The sequence below is a fragment of the Ranitomeya variabilis genome, chromosome 6 (assembly GCF_051348905.1).
Source record: "Ranitomeya variabilis isolate aRanVar5 chromosome 6, aRanVar5.hap1, whole genome shotgun sequence".
Taxonomy (NCBI): domain Eukaryota; kingdom Metazoa; phylum Chordata; class Amphibia; order Anura; family Dendrobatidae; genus Ranitomeya; species Ranitomeya variabilis.
The window spans coordinates 43,586,894-43,613,594 of NC_135237.1; the positions used below are offsets into that span (position 1 = coordinate 43,586,894).

A 26,701-nucleotide genomic window follows, 5' to 3' on the forward strand; every position below is an offset into this window, starting at 1 on the left:
GCTTATGTGTCTCCGTGCCTTCCTCTTGCGTATGTGTATCTCCGTGCCTTCCTCTTGCGTATGCGTGTCTCCGTGCCTTCCTCTTGCGTATGTGTCTCCGTGCCTTCCTCTTGCTTATGTGTCTCCGTGCCTTCCTCTTGCGTATGTGTGTCTCCGTACCTTCCTCTTGCGTGTGTGTCTCCGTACCTTCCTCTTGCGTATGTGTGTCTCTGTGTTTTTCTCTCGCGTATGTGTGTCTCTGTGTTTTTCTCTCGCGTATGTGTGTCTCCATGCTTCCCTGTGTATAGCGCCAGTCTGAATTAATGCACTGGGGTGTCATGATAACACTTCAATCATGGAGATGGTCTGATGAAAGTAAGCCATGTACAACAATTAGTACCAGCTATTAAAATGTCCCTCCAGCCAACGCCGAGGTTTTGATTCTACCAAGTGGAAATCATGACACGGCTCAGATTGGGCAATGTGCGTGAAATCTGTGGAGGAGTCGACTAAGCTCTGTAGCTTCTGCCACAGTACATCAATGCCCCATGATTCTGATGAATCTGCTGGATAATCCATCAATGTGTAATCTGTAGGGTCCCTGTCTCCACGTGTGGCCAACTCTACAGATGGCTGTGGTCTGACTGCTGGGACGTACCTGGCTTGTAGTGTACCTGCCTGTTAGGGGATTGAGACATACATGCTAAGGAGGTAGTAATGGTGTTCTTGTACAGATGCGTAGTGCATGGCCATGCTTAAAAAAACAAACTAACAGAAAAAAACCTAACTATAGGCAGAGTGTTACACCAAATGAATATATACAACACCAGTTCCCAAAAATGTGGGATGCTGTATAAAATGTAAAGAAAACCAGAATGCGTTGATTTGTAAATCTCGGTCTTATTTTATTTACAAAAAAACCCAGATCAGAAGGTGAATTGTAGACGTCTGATGTAAGATTCTCGATGCTCAATAGTCCTGGGCCTTTTGTCGGCTATTTCTGTTTCATAATGCGTCACATGTTTTCCAGTTTTGGAAAACATCACCCAAACTACGGTACTTCTGCAAAGTCATGCTATTCTGATGGATGCAGTATGTGGTTTAGCATTGTCTTGGAGAAATATGTGAGGCCGCTCTGATGTTTCCTGGATGGGAGCATTTGTTCTAAGACCTCAATATAAAGCTCAGTATTGATGATGTTGTTAGCTGCCCACGCCATAGACATACCATCAGAGATGCAGGATTTTCACCTGTACTTGATAACAAGCTGGATGGTCCCTTTCCTCCAGAGTCTGCAGGAGCGACGTCTGTGGTTTCCATAAAGAATTTCCCATTTTGATTCATCTGACCACAGACCAGTTTTCCAATTTCCTTCAGTCCATTGCACATGAGCTTTTTCCCAGAGAAGATTGCAGCGTTTCTGAATTGTGTTGATTCATGGCTTCTTCTTTGCATGAACTTTCACTTGCATTTTTGGATTGCACGACGAACTTTGTTCACAGACAATGATTTCAGGAAGTATTCCTGAGCCCATGCAGTGATTTGTGCAACCAAAACATGCCTGTTTTAAATGCGTCGCCTGAGGGCGCGTAGATGATTAGCATCCAATATTGACTGTCAGCCTTGTCTGACGTGCACATGGATTTCTCCAGAATCTCTGAATCTTTTGATAATATATACTGCAGATGGTGGGTTGTTCAAAGTTTTTGCATTTTTACGTTGCGTAACCTTTTTTTCTGCAATTGTTCCACAAATGTTAGACTCGATTGTTCAGATTGATGAACCTCTCACCATCTTTGCCCTTGAGAGACTCTGCCTCTCTGCAATGCTCTTTGTTTACCCAGTCATGTGACTTGGTTGACAAATGGCCCTCCAGCTGTTATTTTATTTATTTTTTTAACCACAGTTTTCTTTCAGCCTTTTTTGGAGATATGTTGCATCCACCAATTTATAAATGAGTTAATTTTTTTTAAATGAAAATTTCCGACGTTCACCCTCTGTGTCCTGTTGTGTTAAATATAATATAATAAAAGCAGTCAGTGCTCAGAAGTACATCACTGAGTCTCTGCCGCTGATCCGGAGATTGTTTACTGGCTGAAGCAGTGACATCATGTTAACAGCGCTGCAGCCAATCACTGGGATTAGCGGCTTAGGAATAACGTATGTCCGTAAGAGAAGATACTGTATACATACGGTATATAAAAAATGTGTGTATGTATATATATATATATATATATATATATATATATATATATATATATATATATATATATCTCTTTTTTAGTGTGTGTGTGTGTATATGTGTATATGTATATATGTATATATATGTGTGTGTGTGTGTATGTGTATATATATATATATATATATATATATATATATATATATATATATATATATATATATATATATATATATATATATATATATATATATATATATATATATATATATATATATACATACATACATATACAGGAAAGATATATATCTCGGTACCGTGTTAGCCAGTAGATAGATTAATGTTTAGAATTGAGAGTCCTCAGTGGTAAGAAAAAGGTATCAACCATCGAGTACTCTCAATTCTAAACATTGATAGATATATATATATATATATATATATATATATATATATATATATATATATATATATATATATATAATTTTTTATTTATTTATTTTTTTTAATTAGTATGTCGATCTGGTAGAGGCACTACACTAAAAACCATCGCACCTGGAGCTATGACTTATAAAAGTGTGAATGAGAATTTAATTCATTCGCAAACCGTTGCACATCAGGTCATTGACGGAAAAACGTGTTCCTGACCTAATGGAGAAAAATTAATGACTAGCAGAATCCGATTACACATAGTGCATCTATAATGAGTTTTTAGAATATAGGGCAGATTTACTAAAACTGGAGTAAAATTCACAAAGTTTATCAAAAGATGCACAGCAGAAAATGGAATTTGTTTGCAGGTAGTAGACTTAGGATATGGGCAAAAAGCTGGATTGCTCAGTTCTCTATTGCATTTTTTTTTTTTTTATATCATTTGCTTGTGCATTTAGTGTAGAGTATGTGAACAGTTCAGCAAGATTCATCCTAGCACCAGTGGTAATAATTTAGAAGAAATGCTGATTGCTTCCTCCTTAGTGTTTCCTTCACAAGAGCATGCGGCCACCCTGGAATCTCGGTTTGGATCACCTCTGTAATTAGGAAGGCACGTTTAATGTTTTTATTGATTTGGGCTTTTATAATATAATGATGGTAATTGATTGGAACAGATCAGTACAAATTCCGGTCATTGCGATGTTTACTACAAGCCAATCTGTAGCCTTGGTTTTTATGTTTTTATTTTGCTGGGCTATCAATTTGTGTATAAATTATTATATTGTGTAGTTTATTTTTTTCCTTTGTTCTTTTTTGTTAGTAACAATTTTATTTATGTGGTAGTTGGAGTAAACGGAGACTTAATTACTTTGCCCTATTGTATTTATTACCAGTATAGACATTTAAAATACATAGGCAGTAAAATGGGGAACACTTGGTTGTTTTCTTTTTTTTTTTTTTTGTGTCATAATCTCCTCTACTATTTTGGTTTATACCTCTTTGATCCGCGCAGTTTCTGAATTAATTTACTTTCATACAGAACATTTTGTTGTGTACAGTGTGCATTTGCATGTGTGTATGTGCACACACGCATGTATGTATGCACACACACACTATATGCTATGTATGATCAGTGAAACCTCTCCCTTTTCTATATGTGACTGCAGTAATAATCAACTAATCACCCTGTGACCTGCTGCTAACATGTCAAGCAAACAGCAGTTTTGACTGTGGGAAGCAGTCAGTTGTTTCGCCTGCAGCAGCCAGTTGTTTCGCCTGCAGCGGCCAGTTGTTTCGCCTGCAGCGGCCAGTTGTTTCGCCTGCAGCGGCCAGTTGTTTCGCCTGCAGCGGCCACCTCAGGGGTAATGTATTATTACATGGGACTAAAGATGGAAGAATTGATTGGCAAGATTCCCGTGTATCGGCCAGGTCGGTAACCTGTGACTGGTGGACAGGAGGCCTGCGATTCTCATTACCTGTGGGCATTTCTAGCTCTACTTTTGGTTAGCGGTGTTGGTACAATGTTGTGTGTGCGTCAGTCCACAATAATGACGTTTCGCCAGCCTCGTTAGTCAGAAGAGGAGCTGGGAATGTCGGGAGGTAAGGAGGTTCGCAGGCCTTTTTTCCTTGGTCACAGAAGACCTCTGTAGTGACATGCCACACATATTCCATGTAGGAAAACTGTGTGCCTCCGTATGAGATCAGACGCATAGGGTGGGTTAGTATGACTGGTAGGTTTCTGTAGGGGCTGTATTATGGATTACTGACTCGTGTGACTCACCGCCGCAATCTTCAGCTTACTCCATCATTTTGGACAGGTATTTCTTGACTTTTACGCCTGTAAACAATGTGAGTATTCTTGTTGTAGTGTTTTTATGGCTGTCTAATATTGAGGTCATAATCGATCACGCCCTGCTTTAGTGAAAAGCCCCATTAACCCTCTTGTATCCAACTTTCAGTCCTACACCTGCGGCACCACCAACAACTTGGTGACGACCTCAGTAAAGCGTTTGGAGGAAACTGCAGCGCGGTTCACAAATGCAAATTTCCAGGAGGTTTCTGCACATCCGGCCAGTGTGAAAGATGTTCTGGAAACCCGAATGTCCGAAAATAAAGCCAAGAAGACGGCGGCTCACAACCCCATTCAGCGTGGCCGGAAGTCCAGCAGTGGGAGGAACACTACTGGTCCAGCCGCATCAACCAGTCCCTTCCAGCAAGGTAAGGAATTATGTCCTGTACCATGGAAATAGGGCAGAATGATCATGCTTGATGGTAGTAATGTAAATTTGTCTATATTAGTTATATATTTTCATAGTTCTGCAAATGAACGTAATTTAGTTGTTTTTTTGCAACCTTCTAAAAACCCTCCAGGGCTACATCTGCTACTTCTCTCCACCAATACTTCCATCAGCCACTGTACTTTAACACTTTACCGTGTTGCTTTTTAAAAAATTTTTACATTAACTTTTTTTGTGGTATGATAAGACCATGTCCCTGTACAGTCAGACACGGCCATTACACAGTACACAGCAGGGGCACATTTAGATTATCTCAGCACGGGAACATTTATTTTTTACACATCCAATTGTGGAACCTATTATTATTCCAAGATCTATTCGCTAAAATGTATTTTGTCTGTGGGGAAAACCTCTTTAAGTTCAACTGAAAAGGTTGGAGTGCATTTTAGGATAGTCCTGAAATTTCAGCCGAAAAACAACTAGCCCTAACTTTTTGTGAGTAGTGTACACTGTGTGCAGAATTATTAGGCAAGTTGTATTTTAGAGGATTATTTTTATTATTGATCAACAACTATGTTCTCAATTACCCCAAAAGACTCATAAATATCAAAGCTTAATATTTTTGGAAGTTGGAGTGGGTTCTTTTTTAGATTTGGCTCTCTTAGGAGGATATCTGTTTGTGCAGGTAACTATTACTGTGCAGAATTATTAGGCAACTTAATAAAAACCAAATATATTCCCATCTCACTTGTTTATTTTCACCAGGTAAACCAATATAACTGCACAAAATTTAGAAATAGACATTTCTGACATGCAAAAACAAAACCCCAAAAAATGAGTGACAATATAGCCACCTTTCTTTATGATGGCACTCCGCAGCCTCCATCGATAGATTCTGTCAGTGGCTTGATCTGTTTACGACCAACATTGCCTGCAGCAGCCACCACAGCCTCCAGACACTGTTCCGAGAGGTGGACTGTTTTCCCTCCCTGTAGATCTCACATTTTATGAGGGACCACAGGTTCTCTATGGGGTTCAGATCAGGTGAACAAGGGGGCCATGTCATTATTTTTCTTCTTTGAGACCTTTCCTGGCCAGCCACGCTGTGGAGTAGTTGGAGGCATGTGATGGAGCATTGTCCTGCATGAAAATCATGTTTTTCTTGAACGATACTGACTTCTTTCTGTACCACTGCTTGAAGAAGTTGTTTTCCAGAAACTGGCAGTAGGTCTGGGAGTTGAGCTTCACTCCATCCTCAACCCGAAAAGGTCCCACAAGTTCATCTTTGATGATACCAGCCCATACCAGTACCCCACCTCCACCTTGCTGGTGTCTGAGTCGGAGTGGAGCTCTCTGCCCTTTACTGATCCAGCCTCTGGCCCATCCATCCGGCCCATCAAGAGTCACTCTCATTTCATCAGTCCATAAAACCTTTGTAAAGTCAGTCTTAAGATATTTCTTGGCCCAGTCTTGACGTTTTATCTTATGTTTCTTGTACAAAGGTGGTCGTTTTTCAGCCTTCCTTACCTTGGCCATGTCCCTGAGTATCGCACACCTTGTGCTTTTTGTTACTCCAGTAACGTTGCAGCTCTGAAATATGGCAAAACTGGTGGCAAATGGCATCTTGGCAGCTTCACGCTTGATTTTCCTCAATTCATGGGCAGTTATTTTGCGCCTTTTTTGCCCAACACGCTTCTTGCGACCCTGTTGGCTATTGGCCATGAAACGCTTGATTGTTCGGTGATCACGCTTCAAAAGTTTGGCAATTTCAAGGCTGCTGCATCCCTCTGCAAGACATCTCACAATTTTGGACTTTTCAGAGCCCGTCAAATCTCTCTTCTGACCCATTTTGCCAAAGGAAAGGAAGTTGCCTAATAATTAAGCACACCTTATATAGGGTGTTGATGTCATTAGACAACACCCGTCCCCATTACAGAGATGCACATCACCTGATTTACTTACTTGGTAGTTGGCTCTCAGCCTGAACAGCTTGGAGTAGGAAAACATGTATAAAAAGTATCATGTGATCAAACTACAACTTGCCTAATAATTCTGCACACAGTGTATATATGTTTTTGTTGTGTTTTGGTTTGTCTTTGCCGCCACTTGGGGACCTTCAGTCCAGATTCTAAGTATCAGATTAGTGTTTGCTCATTGATAGCACTAAGATACTAGCTCTCAGCTGCCCACAATAAGTATCCAAAAATAGTTTTACAGTTGTTTTTTTTTTTTTTCCTTTCCTTCCAAAAACATGATGAAATGATTTGGCACAGTATGTTGGCCCTAGATCCAACTCTTCCATTCTGTAATTCCATGTCTGCTGTAGCGCTTTTCAGATTTTGTCATATCCAACATAATTCAGTTGCTGTTTAAGAGGGAAAAAAAAAATCATTTTTCCGAAATTCTTCCATGGCTATATGGGATTAGAAGAAGTTATAGAATCCTAATGAGCTCTTAACAGCAGCTGTAAAAACAAAAGGCTGGAAGAAAGGCAGATGGTGACAGTGGGGTCGGCTAATGGAAACCCCTTTTACATAGCTGCTAATTAAGTGACAAAATAGTGGTTGTCCTAAAGCTTCTCCTGTAAAGAGCCCAGTAAGCGCTCTAATATTTACTACCGATTTGTCAACTTCTTTGGCGGAAACCAAAGATCAGAGAAGGTTGGGAAAGGACATGCCAACTTTTTTCTTTTCAAGCCCTGTTCTTTCTTAGAGCTGTTATAAATGTCAGCTGCGCTTAGTTTGCATTGGTCGGAAATCCAATAAAATATTGTGTAGGATTATCGTTGAAATATTAATACCCGGTGAGCTAATGACTGGTTAGGTGATTTTCCACAAGCTTTTAGGTACTGGGATATTGACTGACCTCATTTACCTGCACAAATCATTTAAAGGGTTTTTAGTTAAAGGAGTTTTCCCACTTCACTTTTTTTATCGCTATCAACATGGCTATGTTAAAAGGCCAAGATCCTATATGTAGTAGACGAACTAATAATAATATTGTTATTTATTATTATTCATTTATATAGCACCATTGATTCCATGGTGCATATTACCAGATACCTACAATTAAAAATGTAGTATAGTTCTACTGATTTGCTATGTCTCTTTCCTCATGTGCAGGCATTGCAGGACCTTGGGTATCCATGGTTACCACCATTGGTTAACTATCTGTCACTATATTAGTGGTCGTAACCATGGATATCTAAGGTCCTGCAATGCCTGCACATGGGGAAAGAGACATAGCGAATAAGAAGAACTATACTACATTTCTAATTGGAGGTATTTGCTAATATTATTATAACACCTACTACATATTGTGATAGAATCTGGGAGACAGGAATGCCCCTTTAAATATAATAAAATCAGCCGGTATTCACCCTCCAGAGGTCCTGCCACTGATCCAGTGATCGTTCACTGGCTGAAGCACTGATATCATGTTAACAGCGCTGCAGCCAATCACTGGATCGGCGGGTAATGCTGTCTTCATGGCAGAGCACCAAGTCAAGAGATTGACTGCAGCGCTGTCGCCACTGCACTGATGATTTTATTTATTTCAAGAAAAGCACGCTGATGGTGTGCAGAAAACTGGAGAGGGAAAACATTGATACATTTTATAGAACTGAAATAATTAATGATATCTCAGTGTGTGTTTTTATTTTCTTTAAAGCACGGCTCTTTAAGCAAAAATGCAACATTTTGCATTAAAGGGGTTTTCTAGTACTAGGATAAGGGATTATGAATATCAGATTGGTGTGGCTGATGGGTGTTGTTCTCCCGCCAATTAACGGATACCCGGTGTGTGAAGCAGTTCTGTACGCTGTTTGGTGGCCGCTCTTTGGCACTGCAGCTCCTCTCCTAATGAAATGAATGTGAATGTACAGTACCTTAGAACAACCACTACATGGTGTACGGAGCTGTGCTGAACGCTGTCACCTTCCGTCAGCTGATTGGTGGGGATGGCGGAGGTTGCACCCCCGCAGATCTGACATTAATGACCTATTTCTAAGGATATTGTCTCTTAGCTCAGGTCTAATCCTATAAGAAATTAGCTGCTACTGTACAGACCAAGAATGTTTGGAAGATGGCTGCTTTTCATCTACATGTATGCAATCCCAATTTTGTACCCAAATCCCTGTGGTGCAGTTTATGGCTTTTATCACAATATAGGAAAATTGACTTCAATGTAAGACTCATGTATTTTAGAGTATGTTACAGTAGGCTTGTCTCAGACCATTAATATACCCATTGCATTTATTTTATGCGTCCCTTTGTTTTTGTTCCCAGGTAGTTTTCTAGGAACGCCAAGCAGTGTTAAGTCGTCTTCTGGGAGTTCAGTGCAGTCACCCCAGGATTTCCTGAGCTTCGCCGATTCTGAACTGCGGACTGATGGCTATCACCACCCTCCACAACTCCCATCAACCAAAGATGCGTCCAAGCTGGAGCCGCCAGGACTGCAGGAAGTGACAATGAGCAGTTTTAGTTCCTTAATGGGCCTTCCATCAAATCCACTTATGTCTTTCCAGACCAAAAACTTTGATAGTGTTCCCGGAGACTATATTAATTCAAGCCTTACTGTATCAGGATACAAGCGGGTACAATCCTCCATGGTGGAAGAAGAGGCAGTGAAAGAGAAGAGGAGGAAAGGAAGTAAGCCGAGTAAACACGGGCCTGGCCGGCCAAGAGGGAGCAAGAATCAAGATAGTATGTCCAACCTGTCTGCTTCCTCCGCTTCCCCAACATCCTCCGTGGCCTCTGCTGCCGGCAGTATAGCCAGCTCTGGCCTGCAGAGGTCTCCTACATTGCTCAGGAATGGCAGCCTCCAGAGCCTCAGCGTTGGCTCGTCTCCTGTTGGATCAGGTGGGTGAAATGAACCACGTTTCTTCTGCTAATATGCAAACCACGTCCCCTGACGAATCGCTTTCTCCTGTTTCTATATGCAATCCAACCATTGTTGTACAGCTCTGTTCACATCTCGTCCGGACATTGTGCTGGTGGTAAATATTAGGAGTATTCCTAGAAATGTAGAAAGACCCGAGGGTGCGGGCCCAGAAATAATTTAATTTTTATATATTTTTATTTAAACTATTAGCATAGCCATCTGTGAAATAACAGTCTACTGTGCTGTACTATCGAGTTACAAAAAAATATAATTCTGTAGATGGAGGCCAAAAAAAGTGGCCCCTATGGTCTCTGTCAATAAATAGGGGTCAATTGATTTATTCTTCAAAGCTTTTCTCCTGTACCTGGCGATTATAGCGTAGACCAAATGTGAACAGAGCCTTAATGCCCCCAGATACATCACATTAAAATTGTCTGATTTGCACAATACCAGCCGACCATGAGTGGGGGAGGGGGTCTCCTGATTGTGGCCTGTCAGGTGATCCTTTTGTTTTCTTGGGAGATAAGCCACTGCCAGAAGAGTCTGGCAGCGGCTTAGTTTCCTCTTCCCATTGAAACCACATAAACACTTGGCCGTGCAGAACTTTCATCTGTATTGGGAAGTGGGGGAGATGGCTGTCAGGCTAAAAGCCTTATTCACATTGGACTAATCACGGCCGAACCAGCCAGTATCTGTTATTTACGTATCATCAGTATATGGGAGCCTCCTAACCAGTGATGTTGGGGAAGATAAGGATCACACGTGTCAGAGTTTGGACTTTTTACACTCGGCCAGATAAGCCGCCTCCATGAGTCTCGACAGCGGATTGCCCAACGAGAATGTTGTGTATGGAGGAGTCGCGAAAGATCGCTGCAGTTAGATCAATCGGCCAAATAATCCTTCTGCCGGCAGCTATGGTCTGTGGCCCTTGTGGGCATTTGGCCGATCACGATCTTCGATGTCTGGGCACCATAACTTGACATAATAGTTCTGTTTTCGCTGATGATGCCACATGTTGACTTGTGAGTCCCAACATTTTCCTCCTTCTCCTAGCAGCTTTTCTTTCATATACTAAGGGCTTGGGTAAATTTAAAGGGAATGTCAATTCATTTTTGTATACCGATGGGTTTAGATTTACCTACAATATATTTATTAGATCACTTTTATTTCCAGCCACCCGCACATGGACAAGAGCGATATATGCCAGTCATTGTTAGATATCTATCAAAATGTTGATAGTCCTCGTTGGATTTTTTTTTTTTTAGTTTTGCTGGGTTTTAGTAGACCAGTTGCTCCTTTCCAAATCTGCATCAATGAAAGCCCAGACCATGTGCTCGGACCATAACCGAGATCGATCACTGATCTGTCATTTTCACTTAAGGCATTGTCACCCCAAAATGTAAACATTCATGAATGGCAAGAATTGTCTTAGGAAATCCCTGATGTAAGGGGTTAACAAGCAGGATGGCTCGGATTTACCTTTCTTAATGTGCTCTTTTTTTCCCCCCTCTTTTGTGTTGGGATCTGTAGTGAGAATGGAAGTCGTGGTTTGGTTAAGGTGGAGAATAAATTGATATAAGTGCACTCTTCGTAACTCTCCCGACGCTGTATTGATGAGATTTCATATCCGCACAACCTTCTTTTTTTTTTTTTCTTTATATAGCGTAATGCATTAATTCAATGGCTAGGTAGGAGGTCTTTACATCTAAAAACCATTTTCTCCCTTGAACCTACCAGAACCCACAAGACTGGATGTAAATGGGCTTTTAAGCTGCCGCACTGGTTATTGAATGACATTTTATTCCTCCGTGCGTCTGCATGGAACGGCTCTTTTTCAAGGAGAAAAGATGAAGGGTGCCATCTTTCAGAGGGAAGTCTGCAGATTAAAACCCGATAGCACTTTCAGAGTCTGGAAATCCAGGCCCTTGTTCGGCTCCACAATAGCTCGCTACACAAATAATAATTTAATGGCTACTGCAAGCTCTATGGAAAAACCAAGGCTTTTAGGCCTTACATGCAAGAGAAGGTCCCGAGGCAAGGTCAGCTGTACCAAACGGTTGTCGGGGTAAGTCCGAGCTCACATTGGGTGGTCACGTGCTGGCGAACATTACTGTCTTATCAGCCAATCACCTCTGTGTCTATTTGGCAGCATTATTTATATGGAATGCTTATTTAAGGCGACAATACATTTTACTAATTGTTCAAAGTTCTTTTTTTGCTGTGAATAAGTGGGTTTGATGGCCGCGATGAGATTGTGGAAGTAGTCTGAGCATTTTTTTTTTTTTTTTTAACACCTATATAGTTTTGATGAGCTGCAGCAGTGTATCTGTGTCCTTTGGACCCAGCTATCACATGATTAACATATATCCGTGAGCATAGCAAAGCTGCTGAGCTTTTGAAGACCACGATTAGCTCTGCCTGTGACTAATGGTACAATACATTTTTTGTTTGTTTTTTTGGTTCTGTAAGTGGGTTCCTATGAATGACCTAGTTATTTTGAGAAACTGAAAAAGTTGAAAAAGTCATGTGTCTGTATCCCAGAGCTAAAATAGATTAATATTTAAAATGTATGTGTGTGCTATATACTGTATATAGATAGATGGATAAACAACACCATATTTTTCTGACTAAAAGACGTACTTTTTAGCAAGGAAAAAATCTTGCTAAAGAGTGCATCCTTTAGTCCACAGGCAGTTTCCCCTGTGAACAAGAAAGCGCTTATATAGCATCCTTCCTGAATACTGAGAGCTGTGCAGCCACCCAAGTCTCACTCTGATTTTGGGGGGTGTGTTGTTGGGTGGGTTTGTGTGTGGGGGTGTGTGTGGGTGGGGGTTGTTTGTGTGGTGGGGTTGGGTGTGTACGCGCACGCAGCAGAGGCGTGTGTGGGTGCGCGCACACAACAAGGGGGTGTGTGCAGCAGAGGGATGTGTGTGTGTGTGCACGTGCAGCAGAGGGCCTGCCTTTTGCTGCGCACACACCTACCTTTTGCTGCGCACACAGAGGGGTGTGTGCAGTGAGGGGAGTTGAGCTGTGTGTGTATTGCAGAGTTCTATGTGTACATAAAAAATAGAAATCGAAATACCAAGTGACTGCTGACTGATGTTCCACTTTTCTGATATCTAAACCTGGGCAGCGTCCTACAGTAAGGTGCATCCTATTAGTCCAAAAAATACACATTGTCCTCACAAGCCAACCCAAACCATCATCGTAGTCATATGTTCGCTCAAGATGCATATTACATATCAAACTGACCAAAACGAAAGAGAGAAACGTTTTACCCTTTATTTTAGTAAGAATTTGAACATTTAATACAAAACTGATGATTGAATGACAATTAGGAACTTTTGGAAACTTTAACCTTAAAAAAAAAATAAAAAAAATATACATCTTTAAAAGAAAATAACAACTTATAAGGCGTATCTGCATGTTACGCAAAATCCAAATAATTGAAAAGGACTATAGTTTACCAAACCAACACACAAAGGAAGGGATGATACTTTGGTCCAAGTTACTCAAAATATAACTAACTTTATTATTAAAATTACAGACACTGGTGAAAGGGAATGAATCACAAAACCATAACCCTAAAATTGCTGTGCAAAAAGGGAGGCGCGTCTCCCTGAACATCTAGTGGTGGACATATACTATAGAGGCTAAGTGACTACTATATCACAATAAATAGATAGACCATAGTATAAAGAGGCCGGCGTATAGAAGAGACCACTGCTAATTCACAGATTGTACAATCCACCTTAATCACTCCTCAGATTCAATTGTACTCCGAGGCTCACATAAGCAAATAAATGCATAGGATCAGTATAGTCACCTGTAGTGGATGTGATCTAGATGTCCAGGGCGCGCCTCCGCCCCAACGAGCAGCCGTCTGCATCCTGAAAATATAGCGTTCAAAATGATTCTTACAGCTGTTCTTCCCAACCCCCTCATACATTTACACGTTCGGCCAAGTGTGTGCTTAATGCATAGTGGAGAAGAAGGCTGATGCCGCGCGCCTCTGGTGGAGAACAAAAGATTGGACATGTTGAAATCCAACATGTACGATCCTTATTTTGACCCTGAAATCCTCTTTCGGCAAATATTACTATACACTTTGGACAGTCCCACCAAAATCAGTGACCTCAGGAGAAATCCAAACTCTCAAACCAGTGAATGGAGGAGTATTGGTTACATAGGGGCATTAGAAGACCCCCTTTATTTTTTATTATTTTGGGAGATGGGGAAGTTGGGAGAGCGCTACCGGCCCAACAATGTGTTTGAAGACTTCAACTCGCCATCTCCGGGAACGCTCGGCTCCACCAAGTGCTCCTTTGTCTGTCGGTGAGAGCAGAGTCGGGGGCCTCCATACTCACTGGGCTGTTGGCTGATCCCGTGGATTTCGGTGGATTCAGCCGGCTAATCTGACGTATATGGGGACTGATGACATTAATGGAATCAGAGGTGGCCAGACAAGTGGAAGGGTTAACGAGTGGCGGAAAGGCTCGGCTTCCATGCTGCTCGGTTAAGTGTTTTGCATTTTTTTGGCAATAGATTCTAAAAGCTCATTTGTTTAATGAGATTATAAAAATCTAATTTTGACTGAAATAAGGAGAAGCCGGCACGACACTATGCAAATGGCACTGGCCATTGTAAACTGGATGTCGTCAAATTTGTAATTACCGTCCTGTCTGTTAAGCAAAGCAGAGCAAACATCGCGGATAGGGGATTGGAGTGTAAATGGGAGGATTTCCAGCATATTGGCGTTGATGCCTATTTATCAGAGCAAATGGCCTTTCTCTATTCTGTTCCTCTCCGGATTTCCTTCCATTAATGCTCCCACCGATTGTAGTGCTGTATCGTACGTGGGCAGTGATGACGCGCCCGTCACTGGGATAGGGATCGCCTTTCTTTTGTCGGAGCCTGGGAATACCCAAAAGATGATGACATGATATATGGACCCTTTTGAAAAGGGGTCACAACCCAACAAGACATTGAGTTTATGAATTTTTCATATAGTCACTGGATGCAGTTAAAAAAGGGTTATTCTCATCTTCAAGCTCCTATCCCAATATGTGGTAGGTGTAATAATATGAGCAAATACCTCCAACTGGAAATTGTGGTATAGCTCTTCTGATTTGCTATGTTGCCCCTTGTTCAGGCATTGCCATAGCTTTAGGTATCCACAGCTACAGCCACTGATTTAGTGATAGTTAGCTGTTAAGCTTGTCCTGCAATGCTCTGCGTAAGCCACATAGTGAATCAGAAGAACTATGCTACCTTTCTAATTGGAGGTATTTGCTAATATTATTACACCTACTACATATTGAGATAGGAGCTTGGAGATGGGAATACTCCTTTAAGCAAAAAAGTTATGTCCTGGTGTGGCGTCCAGTTGGGTCCACCATGGCGGGCAGATCGGGTATTTTCATTCTGTGCCCGACTTCCTGGAATCTATTGCGTTTATTAGGTCTCTGGGGGCTCAGTAAGTGCAAGAGGTGCCCAAGATGCCAGGTGCGGAAGTGGAGACTGCTTTGGTCCTGCAGCTGTGGAGAAGCCAGAACAGTTAGCACCTTTAATGGGGTTATCCTCTACCTTGGCAATAACATACCCCTAGTGTTCAGCTGTATTCTGTGGGGACGCCGACAATAAATGTTCCTTACAGCGCCACCACAGGTAGTATTGACTATTACACATTCCATATTCTAATCCATAGTGTGCAGGATAGGAAACGACCTCCTTGAGGTACGTGCCCACCATCAGGATTTGCTGCGGGTTGGACGCTGTGTATTTATGCAGTGTCGAACTCGCAGCGGCCAGATGTTACAGCATAGTGGATGGGATTCCTAGAAATCCCAGGTCCACTAGTCGTGCATAGTCGCCTGCGGATCGCCCGTGGACACGAACATGCAGCGCGTCTCTTCGACAGAAATGTCACCAATAGACTGTATTGGACGCTGTGAGTCCGCACAAGACATGCAGCTGCAGGGACTCAACCATACTGTAGTATTGGAGCACGCTGATGAAGACACTCGGCGAGCACCGGAGCATGCCCGGTAATGCCTGATCTGTGGACAGTCGCTCATCACTAGTGGCTGCAGTTTCCGCAGCAGTAAACTGATGACTGGCATCGTCTGACACTGGACCACTGACGATCAGATGATCATTGGCCCTTTCTAAACATAAAAATAATACTCCGAAACCTACTTTGCACCCAGTTTTTTTTCCCCCTCTTTTTGAATATTTGCATTGCGCAATCTTATATTACAGATGTACATTTCTTATACTATTGACATGTAATATCCCCATTCTGATACTGCTCATTATAGAGGGAGGCAGTCCTCTTCTTCCTCAGGACAAGCCTCGTCGCTCTTCCATATTTATCGGGTCATTTATGTACAAATGATAACACAAAGAGCGCGCAAACAGTTTACAAAAAATAAAATGACGTAAAAATCTTACCAAAACCCCCTGCTCTGATCCCAGCGTCCGGCTGTTAAGGATCGACAGGTCACTCTATCTCCTTGTGTCTCTGACGCACAAATTAGTTTGCACGGTAAATACGGCTCCACGAGGGCTGCGTACGCGGGCTGCGTACACTACTGGATAATTAAAATAAAGCAAGGGTCCCCCCTTCAATTTGATCACTGGGACGTTCTGCCTTTGAAGAAGCGGGGAGAGATTATTTCTCATTGTCAAGGAAACATCATGACCTGGTCCATTTATATTAAGTGTAGATCGCGGGCACATTTGTTTCACCGGACGTTACGTGTTACATAAACCTAAAATTACATAATACATAACATAAACAGAACACAAAATACAGAACATAAAAAAGTCAACTACCTAAACTTGCGCTGAAAAGTGGTCGTTTATGGATTATATAGGGTATATGTATTCTCTATATAACTTTCACCGATGGGCTATTGTTTAGTGGGAAGAGTATACATTTTATTTTTTTTCCCTTTATGTAATAAGTCCTGTATCTATTGTATTGTGTATGTATACACAGAATAAATAGCTGGTCGTATGGAAAAGAAAAAAATAAGAAAATGGACCTTTTGGAAGCCATATTCCTTAGTGAATTGGTGGTGGTGGGTGACCTGTTTTTCACCCTCTTCCTGCAGTAGGTGTCAAAGGAGAAAGGAGCGCACATTCGACCTCCCAATCTTCCATCATACTCGTCTTTGTGCTCCCACAATAAGACGGATGGGTGCCAACCTTCACAGAGGCCCCGTGAAAAGGCTCCTACCTTTCTCCAAATGTTGTGATTGATCTGTTTTGTGCATCCCAACAGGGTTTATTCAAGTGCTGAACACCAGCTCCGTCCCTCCCTGGCTCTTGAGTGATCTACCTCTATAGATCTAAAATGTCCTAAATGGAGCACACGGAGGATAAATTAGGGGACCTTATGCATTTCACAGATGGCTTCAGTCCGAAGTGAGATTAGGATAAATAGCCGCGCTTCTACTCCTATTTTGTGATTACGTTTTTAGTTGGGTTTTTTATCGTGTTTTTGCTTTTTTAGTAATTTTCACCTTTTTTTGCGCTTTCTTCGACTTCTTATTTGTCGAGGTGTTCTCATGAGTAGTTTAAGCTTTTAGCTTTATCTTTTTTTTTTTTTCATTGACTCTACAAATCAGAGTTTTTAGATTGTCTGAATGTCCATACTATCCATCCAGTCTTGTAGGAGTACTTAGATATTGGTTGCACTTTTTAGACCATGCTTATTCTCCATGCGCATCTATATAACAATCAGGGTTTCGATGTGATGGAGTCGTGCCCTAAAACCAGAAAGTTGGCAAAATACAATTACACAACCCCAGTGATTTCCCGTGGATAGAAATAGGAGCGACCTTAATAAACCTGTATATGATTATTTTGGGACTACTGCAAAAAAAAACAACTTGTAATTTCTATCAATATGATAGGAAATTATTGGGATTGTGGTGCGACCGTAGTGTCACAACAATTCACGCTCAGTTGTAAAGAAAATCAAAAAGCTCAGGCCAAAAGATGAAAGTTGGTCAAACCCCAGGATTTGGGCCAAATTGGAGGACTGACCAATGTGTAGGCGGGTGTCATGACTTTCCTCTGTCAACAGATGTCAGGAAACAAAAGATTCAGATTTGTAGGATTTCCACATTCCCTGATTCCATGATGGTACATAGAGCGGTGTAAGGCCGGCGTCACACTCGGCGTAAGACAATACGGTCCGTATTTTACGGCCGTAATACGGCCGAAATACGGTGAAATGTTCCCAAAATAGTGATCCGTAGTCAGGGTGTGTCAGCGTATTTTGCGCATGGCATCCTCCGTATGTAATCCGTATGGCATCCGTACTGCGAGATTTTCGCGCAGGCTTGCAAAACCGACATCTAATGGATTTGTGCTCAAATGTTCATTAAAACATATATACAGTATATATATATATATATATATATATATATATATATATATATATATATATGTCATTGAGACACATATATATATATATTCTGTATTTAGATTTCATTCAGCGCGATATCTGTGAACAGCCGGTAATTCAATTGCCGGCTTTTCATTTCTCCTTCACAAACCCGACAGGATATGAGACATGATTACATACAGTAAACCATCTCATATCCCCTTTTTTTTTGCATATTCCACACTACTAATGTTAGTAGTGTGTATGTGCAAAGTTTCAGCGCTGTAGCTGCTGAAATAAAGGGTTAAATTGCGGAAAAAATTGGTGTGGGCTCCCGCGCAATTTTCTCCGCCAGAGCGGTAAAGCCAGTGACTGAGGGCAGATATTAATAGCCAGGAGAGGGTCCATGGTTATTGGCCCCCCCGTGGCTAAAAACATCTGCCCCCAGCCACCCCAGAAAAGGCACATCTGGAAGATGCGCCTATTCTGGCACTTGGCCACTCTCTTCCCACTCCCTGTAGCGGTGGGATATGGGGTAATGAAGGGTTAATGCCACCTTGCTATTGGAAGGTGACATTAAGCCAGATTAATAATGTAGAGGCGTCAATTATGACACCTATCCATTATTAATCCAATTGTTGGAAAGGGTTAAAAAACACACACACACGATTGATAAGTATTTTAATGAAATAAACACAGCGGTTGTTGTAATAATTTATTGTTCTCTCAAATCCATTTGCAGAGCCTCGCTTGGCAACATAATAAACGCACAAGATACATACCTTCTGATGTACTGTCAGGTCCAACGATGTAATCCATCTGAAGGGGTTAACTAATATTACAGGCAGGAGCCCTGCTAAATGCAGCTGTGCTCCGTGCTTGTAATTCCCCTGCGAATGAATGAAATGTAGGTCATTGACCTACATTTCATTCATTCGCGGTGAGGCGCCCTCTGGTGGATGTCCTCATATGACCTGGAGCATGGGAAAAAGTTCCCAGGCTGCAGTTCATGAGAACATCCACCAGAGGGCGCCTCACCGCGAATGAATGAAATGTAGGTCAATGACCTACATTTCATTCATTCGCAGGGGAATTACAAGCACGGAGCACAGCTGCATTTAGCAGGGCTCCTGCCTGTAATATTAGTTAACCCCTTCAGATGGATTACATCGTTGGACCTGACAGTACATCAGAAGGTATGTATCTTGTGCGTTTATTATGTTGCCAAGCGAGGCTCTGCAAATGGATTTGAGAGAACAATAAATTATTACAACAACCGCTGTGTTTATTTCATTAAAATACTTATCAATCGTGTGTGTGTGTTTTTTAACCCTTTCCAACAATTGGATTAATAATGGATAGGTGTCATAATTGACGCCTCTCCATTATTAATCTGGCTTAATGTCACCTTCCAATAGCAAGGTGGCATTAACCCTTCATTACCCCATATCCCACCGCTACAGGGAGTGGGAAGAGAGTGGCCAAGTGCCAGAATAGGCGCATCTTCCAGATGTGCCTTTTCTGGGGTGGCTGGGGGCAGATGTTTGTAGCCACGGGGGGCCAATAACCATGGACCCTCTCCTGGCTATTAATATCTGCCGTCAGTCACTGGCTTTACCATTCTGGCGGAGAAAATTGCGCGGGAGCCCACGCCAATTTTTTCCGCCATTTAACCCTTTATTTTAGCAGCTACAGCGCTGAAATTTTGCACATACAGACTACTAACATTAGTAGTGTGGAATATGCAAAAAAAATGGGGATATGAGATGGTTTACTGTATGTAAACCATGTCTCATATCATGTCGGGTTTGTGCAGGAGAAATGAAAAGCCGGCAATTGAATTACCGACTTTTCACTAACACCGCTGCGTATTTCTCGCAAGTCACACTGCTGGTCCGTGTGGAATCCGTATTTTTCTCGCCCCCATAGACTTTCATTGGCGATTTTTTTTGCGCAGTACGCTGACAAACGCAGCATGCTGCGATTTTGTACGGCCGTAGAAAGCCGTATAATACTGAACCGTAATATACGGCTGATAGGAGCAGCCCCATTGAGAATAATTGTGCCGTATGTTATGCGAGTTTTACGGACGTAGTTTCTGCGCTCTTACGTCCGTAAAACTCGCCAGTGTGACGCCGGCCTAATAATGCATTTTCTTCCTTTGTAAATACAGTTTACTAAGTGTCTGAACATAATCTGTTTTCTGCTATTTGTCTTTCAGGTATTTTCAGCAGCACCGATGTAGCAGCGTCCTTTCCCAGTGCTTTGTCAGGCTCCAGCACACCAGTTTCCAGTTCCCTTGTATCCCAGTTTTCCACTGCTCTTCTACAACCCGGAGGATCCTCGTCCCCATTGCCCTCCTGTTCAACTACTGCCCCTGCCAGCACTACTACAACTCAGGTAGGACGGCATCTCTACATTGCAGACTACGTGTGAGAATGCCTAAGGCTAAGTTCACACGTTGCATTTTTTGCAACTTTTTTTTTTAATGCAATTTTTAAGCAGTTTTACAGTACCAGCAAAAACTACGAGATTTGAGAAATATCATGCACTCACATTCTTTCTTTTTCCTGTTGACTGAATTGGAAAACTGCTTCTTTTTTTAAAAAAAACTGCAGCACGTCACTTCAGTGTTTTTGCAGCGTATTTTCACCCATAGAAAGCAATGAGTAAGTTCAAAAGCGCAGCAAAAAAACACAGGTATCAGGTTTTGCTGCTTTTAAAGTGAGGAAAAAAAGCATGTACAGCATTATGTGAAGCCCATTTATTTTTGTGATTTCTTTTCCCAAATGTAAGCCATAATGTCTTGGTCTCCTCACCCGAGAATGACAGGATTGGAACCATTTAATTAAATTAGTGACGTGTACAGAGTATACATTGGCCGACCAATGTGTGAGATTGAACAGCAGACCAACTCAAGGGCTGACCAGTGTGTGAGATTGAACAGCAGACCAACTCAAGGGCTGACCAATGTGTGAGATTGAACAGCAGACCAACTCAAAGGCTGACCAGTGTGTGAGATTGAACAGCAGACCAACTCAAGGGCTGACCAGTGTGTGAGATTGAACAGCAGACCAACTCAAGGGCTGACCAGTGTGTGAGGTTGAACAGTAGCTGACCAACTCAAGGGCTGACCAGTGTTTGAAAGTGAAACGTGTCCTACAAACTCAATGCTTAGGTAAACTATTCCCGACCAAGTCACCTCCCCACTGTTACATTTGTAATTGTGTATTTTTTTCATGGACTCGTGACCTTTTTTATTCAGAATATACACTATTTTTTTCAGACATAAAAAAAAAAAATCTTTTTCCACTAAATAATTCAAACAAATATCCCTATTTTCCAAAATGGTTTTATGGTTTCACATACATCTTGCAGTGGTGACCGAACGCCAAGCATTGTTCATGCTTCTGTGGTGCAAAGCAAAGCTGAACTTTGGGATCCTGAAAAATACAGCAAAAAAGCATCTCCAAAAAAGTAATCTCCATGTATATAAGTACTTGGCGTATGTGAGATATACATTGATATCTTCTGGTGTATATTTACCTAAATTGTCACTTTCAGATTTATTGTCCTGAGATCCGCTGTTGTGCTAATATTCACTTCATAGGTGCCCTATTTAAAGGGCTAGCCCTGGTTTAAAAAAAGTCTAGAAAACCAAGATTTTAAAATGAATTAAAAAAATGAATATTTTCTTGTTTCATCCCCTGCTGCTGCTCCTTCAATGTGCTTCTTGCAGTCGTGCAGTCATTTGACCACTGCTTGCAATCTGTTGCCTTAAATATGATGTCCCTATATATTGGACAAATGATTTGCTGCAAGAGACTTGTGAAGCGAACGTATTCTGCACCCTCCCCTCGTTTCTGATTCACAATCATTTGGTTGATTAGCAAGATTTACGGGCAGATAGAAGACTATGGATGACTACACAGGATTTGTTTGTAGTCTGTTACCACGGAGACACATGGGCGTGAATAAGAGCAGTAGGCAAAAAAATGGTGGTATCAATTACAAATATCCTTTTTGCACAGTTTCTTTATTTTTAATGTTAAATGTATTGGATCAATGAACAAAAAAAAAAAATGGTTGCCAGTTTGAACTTTCCTAAGCCCTTGTTACAATAGTAGGTGGCAATAGCTGACTGTTTCAGGAGGAGTAAACCTGTGGCTGCTATAGTAAACCTGGGGCATGCATCGCCCGGATGGGCACAATGCTCTGCGACAAGTCTTGGTGCTATGATGCAACGTATCCCCCCAGGAAGGGGAAGTCAGTTTCCACTAATGAGGGCTTACTTCACATAAACACATCATGACCAAGTAGACAAGCCGTCCAGATCTGCGGGGCTGATGCAATGCTCACCTGTGGGGGTTGCATCATTTGGAGGATTCCTGCCCTCTCCATTGTGTTCCAGCCGGCAGGGATTCGGCCCCGTCTTCTCCAGGCTGTGTTTTTGGCATTCGGTATCACCGGGCTCTGTAACATGTCATTCTTCCCTGCTCTTGTGAAGCTTCTTTGTGTCATTATATTATGGAGGAAGCCAGATACTGCTCTCTCCGAAAATAGGTAGTGCTTAACCCCCAGGGACAGACCAGACCCTCTGCCCTTCAGGAGATCGTCCTTCCAGCTCCGAAGTCTGTAAATAAGAGGAAATTACCAGTGTCCGAGACAGCAAGAAATCGGCCGGAAAATCCTCCAGCAGATGTCTAGGTGCCTTGGCTACCTGGGATTTGGCTTGGCTTCTCTTAGGTGCCATAAAACCGCATTGCCCCATATGTAAAAATGTTACATCTCCAAAATCCTATGGAAATCTACACAAGTAATAAATCCTAAACGTATAGAGGTACAGTGTGAGAGTGCTAAAATAAAGGGGTGAGCAGGATTAGATAAACATGGCCGCCTTCTTCCCAAAACGGCACCGTCCCTGTCTACAAGTTGTCTGCTATTGCAGCTCCTCTTCATTGAAGTGAATGGTTCAGAGCTGCAATACCAGACACAGGCGGTAATAAGGCGCTCTTTCCCGATTGTTAGCCCTAGTAGTAGTATACACCCCGCTGATCCGATGATGACTGGATCGTTCATGCCGCTTCTCATAGTCTCCAGTATGTCGCCCCATGCTATATGGGGACGGCTGCATGGAAGGCTTATTCTATACGGGTGGATGGCACTTGAAGGACGTCTCCTAACTAGGAAACCATTTTCCCGTCTCTGTAATCTGCAGCCTTAGATTACACGGAGCCATCTTTCTGCGACTCCTCTTGTATTTTGCTCTGGTTCTTCTCATTTTAATCTTATCTGCTGATCGTTGTTCTCCGCACCGTCTGTTTAACCCAATTACTCTGCAATCATTTGTCTAAGAAAACGTGGAGCGGTTTACATACAGCACTATCGCTACGGAGGGAGAGCGAAAGCCAGGCCGGACCCAGGATATCACACGTGCCGAATATTGTAATAGATGGACTTTATTATTGAAATCTATATGTATCTATACAAGCCTATAATATATCATGCGCCCCCCAGCTCCCTGCATGGGACAAGGACACATGGACGCCTCACCCGGCCCTAGAGAATGCTGGAGATTCTGTATTTTACACCGACGACGGCTAATAAGTCTATTAGTAGGACCCTGGTATAGCGTCTCGGTCAGGGGGCCCGCGGATCTCTTACCTTCCGGAGTTCCCTCCGCCACATTTGGTTTGTCTGGGCCAGTGTGATGTCCTTTGTGCGCCATGAGTAAATGGAATCATCTCGCTGTAAATTTTGGTAAAACACTGATCCCTAGTGTCTAATTTATTGTGCAAAATAGCAGCTGATCTTTGTGACAATTAGGATTGTATATGTGTGTGTGTATATATATATATATATATATGTGACAATTAGGATTGTATATGTGTGTATGTGTGTATATATATATATATATATATATATATATATATATATATATATATATATATATATATATATATATATATATACCAAAAGTTTGGACACACCTTCTCATTTAAAGATTTTTCTGTATTCTCTTGACTGAAAATTGTACATTCACACTGAAGGCATCAAAACTATGAATTAACACATGTGGAATTATATACTTAACAAAAAAGTGTGAATCAACTGAAATTATGTCTTATATTCTACGTTCTTCAAAGTAGCCACCTTTTGCTTTGATGACTGCTTTGCACACTCTTGGCATTCTCTTGATGAGCTTCAAGAGGTAGTCACCAGGAATGATCTTACAACAATCTTGAAGGAGTTCCCAGAGATGCTTAGCACTTGTTGGCCCTTTTGCCTTCACTCCGCGGTCCAGCTCACCACTAACCATCTCGATTGGGTTCAGGTCTGGTGACTGTGGAGGCCAGGTCATCTGGCGTAGCACCCCATCACTCTCCTTTTTGGTCAAATAGCCCTTACACAGCCTGGAGGTGTGTTTGGGGTCATTGTCCTGTTGAAAAATAAATGATAGTCCAACTAAACGCAAATCGGATGGAATAGCATGCCGCTGCAAGATGCTGTGGTAGCCATGCTGGTTCAGTATGCCTTCAGTTTTGAATAAATCCCCAACAGTGTCACCAGCAAAGCACCATCACACCTCCTACTCCATGCTTCACGGTGGGAACCAGGCATGTAGCGTCCATCTGTTCACCTTTTCTGCGTCGCACAAAGACATGGTGGTTGGAATCAAAGATCTCAAATTTGGACTCATCAGACCAAAGCACAGATTTCCACTGGTCTAATGTCCATTCCTTGTGTTCTTTAGCCCAAACAAGTCTCTTCTGCTTGTTGCCTGTCCTTATCAGTGGTTTCCTAGCAGCTATTTTACCATGAAGGCCTGCTGCACAAAGTCTCCTCTTAACAGCTGTTGCAGAGATGTGTCTGCTGCTAGAACTCTGTGTGGCATTGACCTGGTCTCTAATCTGAGCTGCTGTTAACCTGCGATTTCTGAGGCTGGTGACTCGGATAAACTTATCCTCAGAAGCAGAGGTGACTCTTGGTCTTCCTTTCCTGGGGCGGTCCTCATGTGAGCCAGTTTCTTTGTAGCGCTTGATGGTTTTTGCCACTGCACTTGGGGACAAAGTTTGCCCAATTTTTTCGGACTGACTGACCTTTATTTCTTAAAGTAATGATGGCCACTCGTTTGTCTTTACTTAGCTGCTTTTTTCTTGCCATAATACAAATTCTAACAGTCTATTCAGTAGGACTATCTGCTGTGTATCCATCATACTTCTGCACAACACAAGTGATGCTCCCAACCCCATTTATAAGGCAAGAAATCCCACTCATTAAACCTGACAGGGCACACCTGTGAAGTGAAAACCATTCCCGGTGAATACCTCTTGAAGCTCATCAAGAGAATGCCAAGAGTGTGCAAAGCAGTCATCAAAGCAAAAGGTGGCTACTTTGAAGAACCTAGAATATAAGACATAATTTCAGTTGTTTCACACTTTTTTGTTAAGTTTAATTCCACATGTGTTAATTCATAGTTTTGATGCCTTCAGTGTGAATGTACAATTTTCATAGTCATGAAAATACAGAAAAATCTTTAAATGAGAAGGTGTGTCCAAACTTTTGGTCTGTACTTTATACACTCACTGGCCACTTTATTAGGTACACCTGTCCAACTTCTTGTTAACACTTAATTTCTAATCAGCCAATCACATGGCAGCAACTCAGTGCATTTAGGCATGTAGACATGGTCAAGACAATCTCCTGCAGTTCAAACCGAGCATCAGTATGGGGAAGAAAGGTGATTTGAGTGCCTTTGAACGTGGCATGGTTGTTGGTGCCAGAAGGGCTGGTCTGAGTATTTCAGAAACTGCTGATCTACTGGGATTTTCACGCACAACCATCTCTAGGGTTTACAGAGAATGGTCCGAAAAAGAAAAAAAATCCAGTGAGCGGCAGTTCTGTGGGCGGAAATGCCTTGTTGATGCCAGAGGTCAGAGGAGAATGGGCAGACTGGTTCGAGCTGATAGAAAGGCAACAGTGACTCAAATCGCCACCCGTTACAACCAAGGTAGGCCTAAGAGCATCTCTGAACGCACAGTGCGTCGAACTTTGAGGCAGATGGGCTACAGCAGCAGAAGACCACACCGGGTACCACTCCTTTCAGCTAAGAACAGGAAACTGAGGCTACAATTTGCACAAGCTCATCGAAATTGGACAGTAGAAGATTGGAAAAACGTTGCTTGGTCTGATGAGTCTCGATTTCTGCTGCGACATTCGGATGGTAGGGTCAGAATTTGGCGTAAACAACATGAAAGCATGGATCCATCCTGCCTTGTATGGAGCATCTTTGGGATGTGCAGCCGACAAATCTGCGGCAACTGTGTGATGCCATCATGTCAATATGGACCAAAATCTCTGAGGAATGCTTCCAGCACCTTGTTGAATCTATGCCACGAAGAATTGAGGCAGTTCTGAAGGCAAAAGGGGTCCAACCCGTTACTAGCATGGTGTACCTAATAAAGTGGCCGGTGAGTGTATATGTGTGTGTGTGTATATGTATGTATGTGTACGTATGTATGTCTGTATATGTATGTGTGTATATGTACAGTATGTATGTGCATATATGCGTATATATGTACTGTATGTATGTGTATA

The 26,701-nt window shown here is 42.1% G+C and overlaps 1 protein-coding gene across 8 annotated transcripts in view; it reads left to right on the plus strand.

Annotated features, from left to right (window-relative positions):
- MLLT10 (MLLT10 histone lysine methyltransferase DOT1L cofactor) overlaps window positions 1–26,701 on the plus strand; it is a 238,186-nt gene that overhangs the window by 167,441 nt on the left and 44,044 nt on the right. For all 8 annotated transcript variants that reach the window (XR_013216782.1, XR_013216783.1, XM_077268350.1 and 5 more), the window contains 3 exons: window positions 4,546–4,804; window positions 9,111–9,683; window positions 20,325–20,503. Coding sequence is in view for 6 of the 8 variants with exons in the window: in XM_077268350.1 (XP_077124465.1) it covers window positions 4,546–4,804; window positions 9,111–9,683; window positions 20,325–20,503 (1,011 nt within the window). In the remaining 2 variants the exon portion in view is untranslated. The remainder of the gene's footprint in view (window positions 1–4,545; window positions 4,805–9,110; window positions 9,684–20,324; window positions 20,504–26,701) is intronic.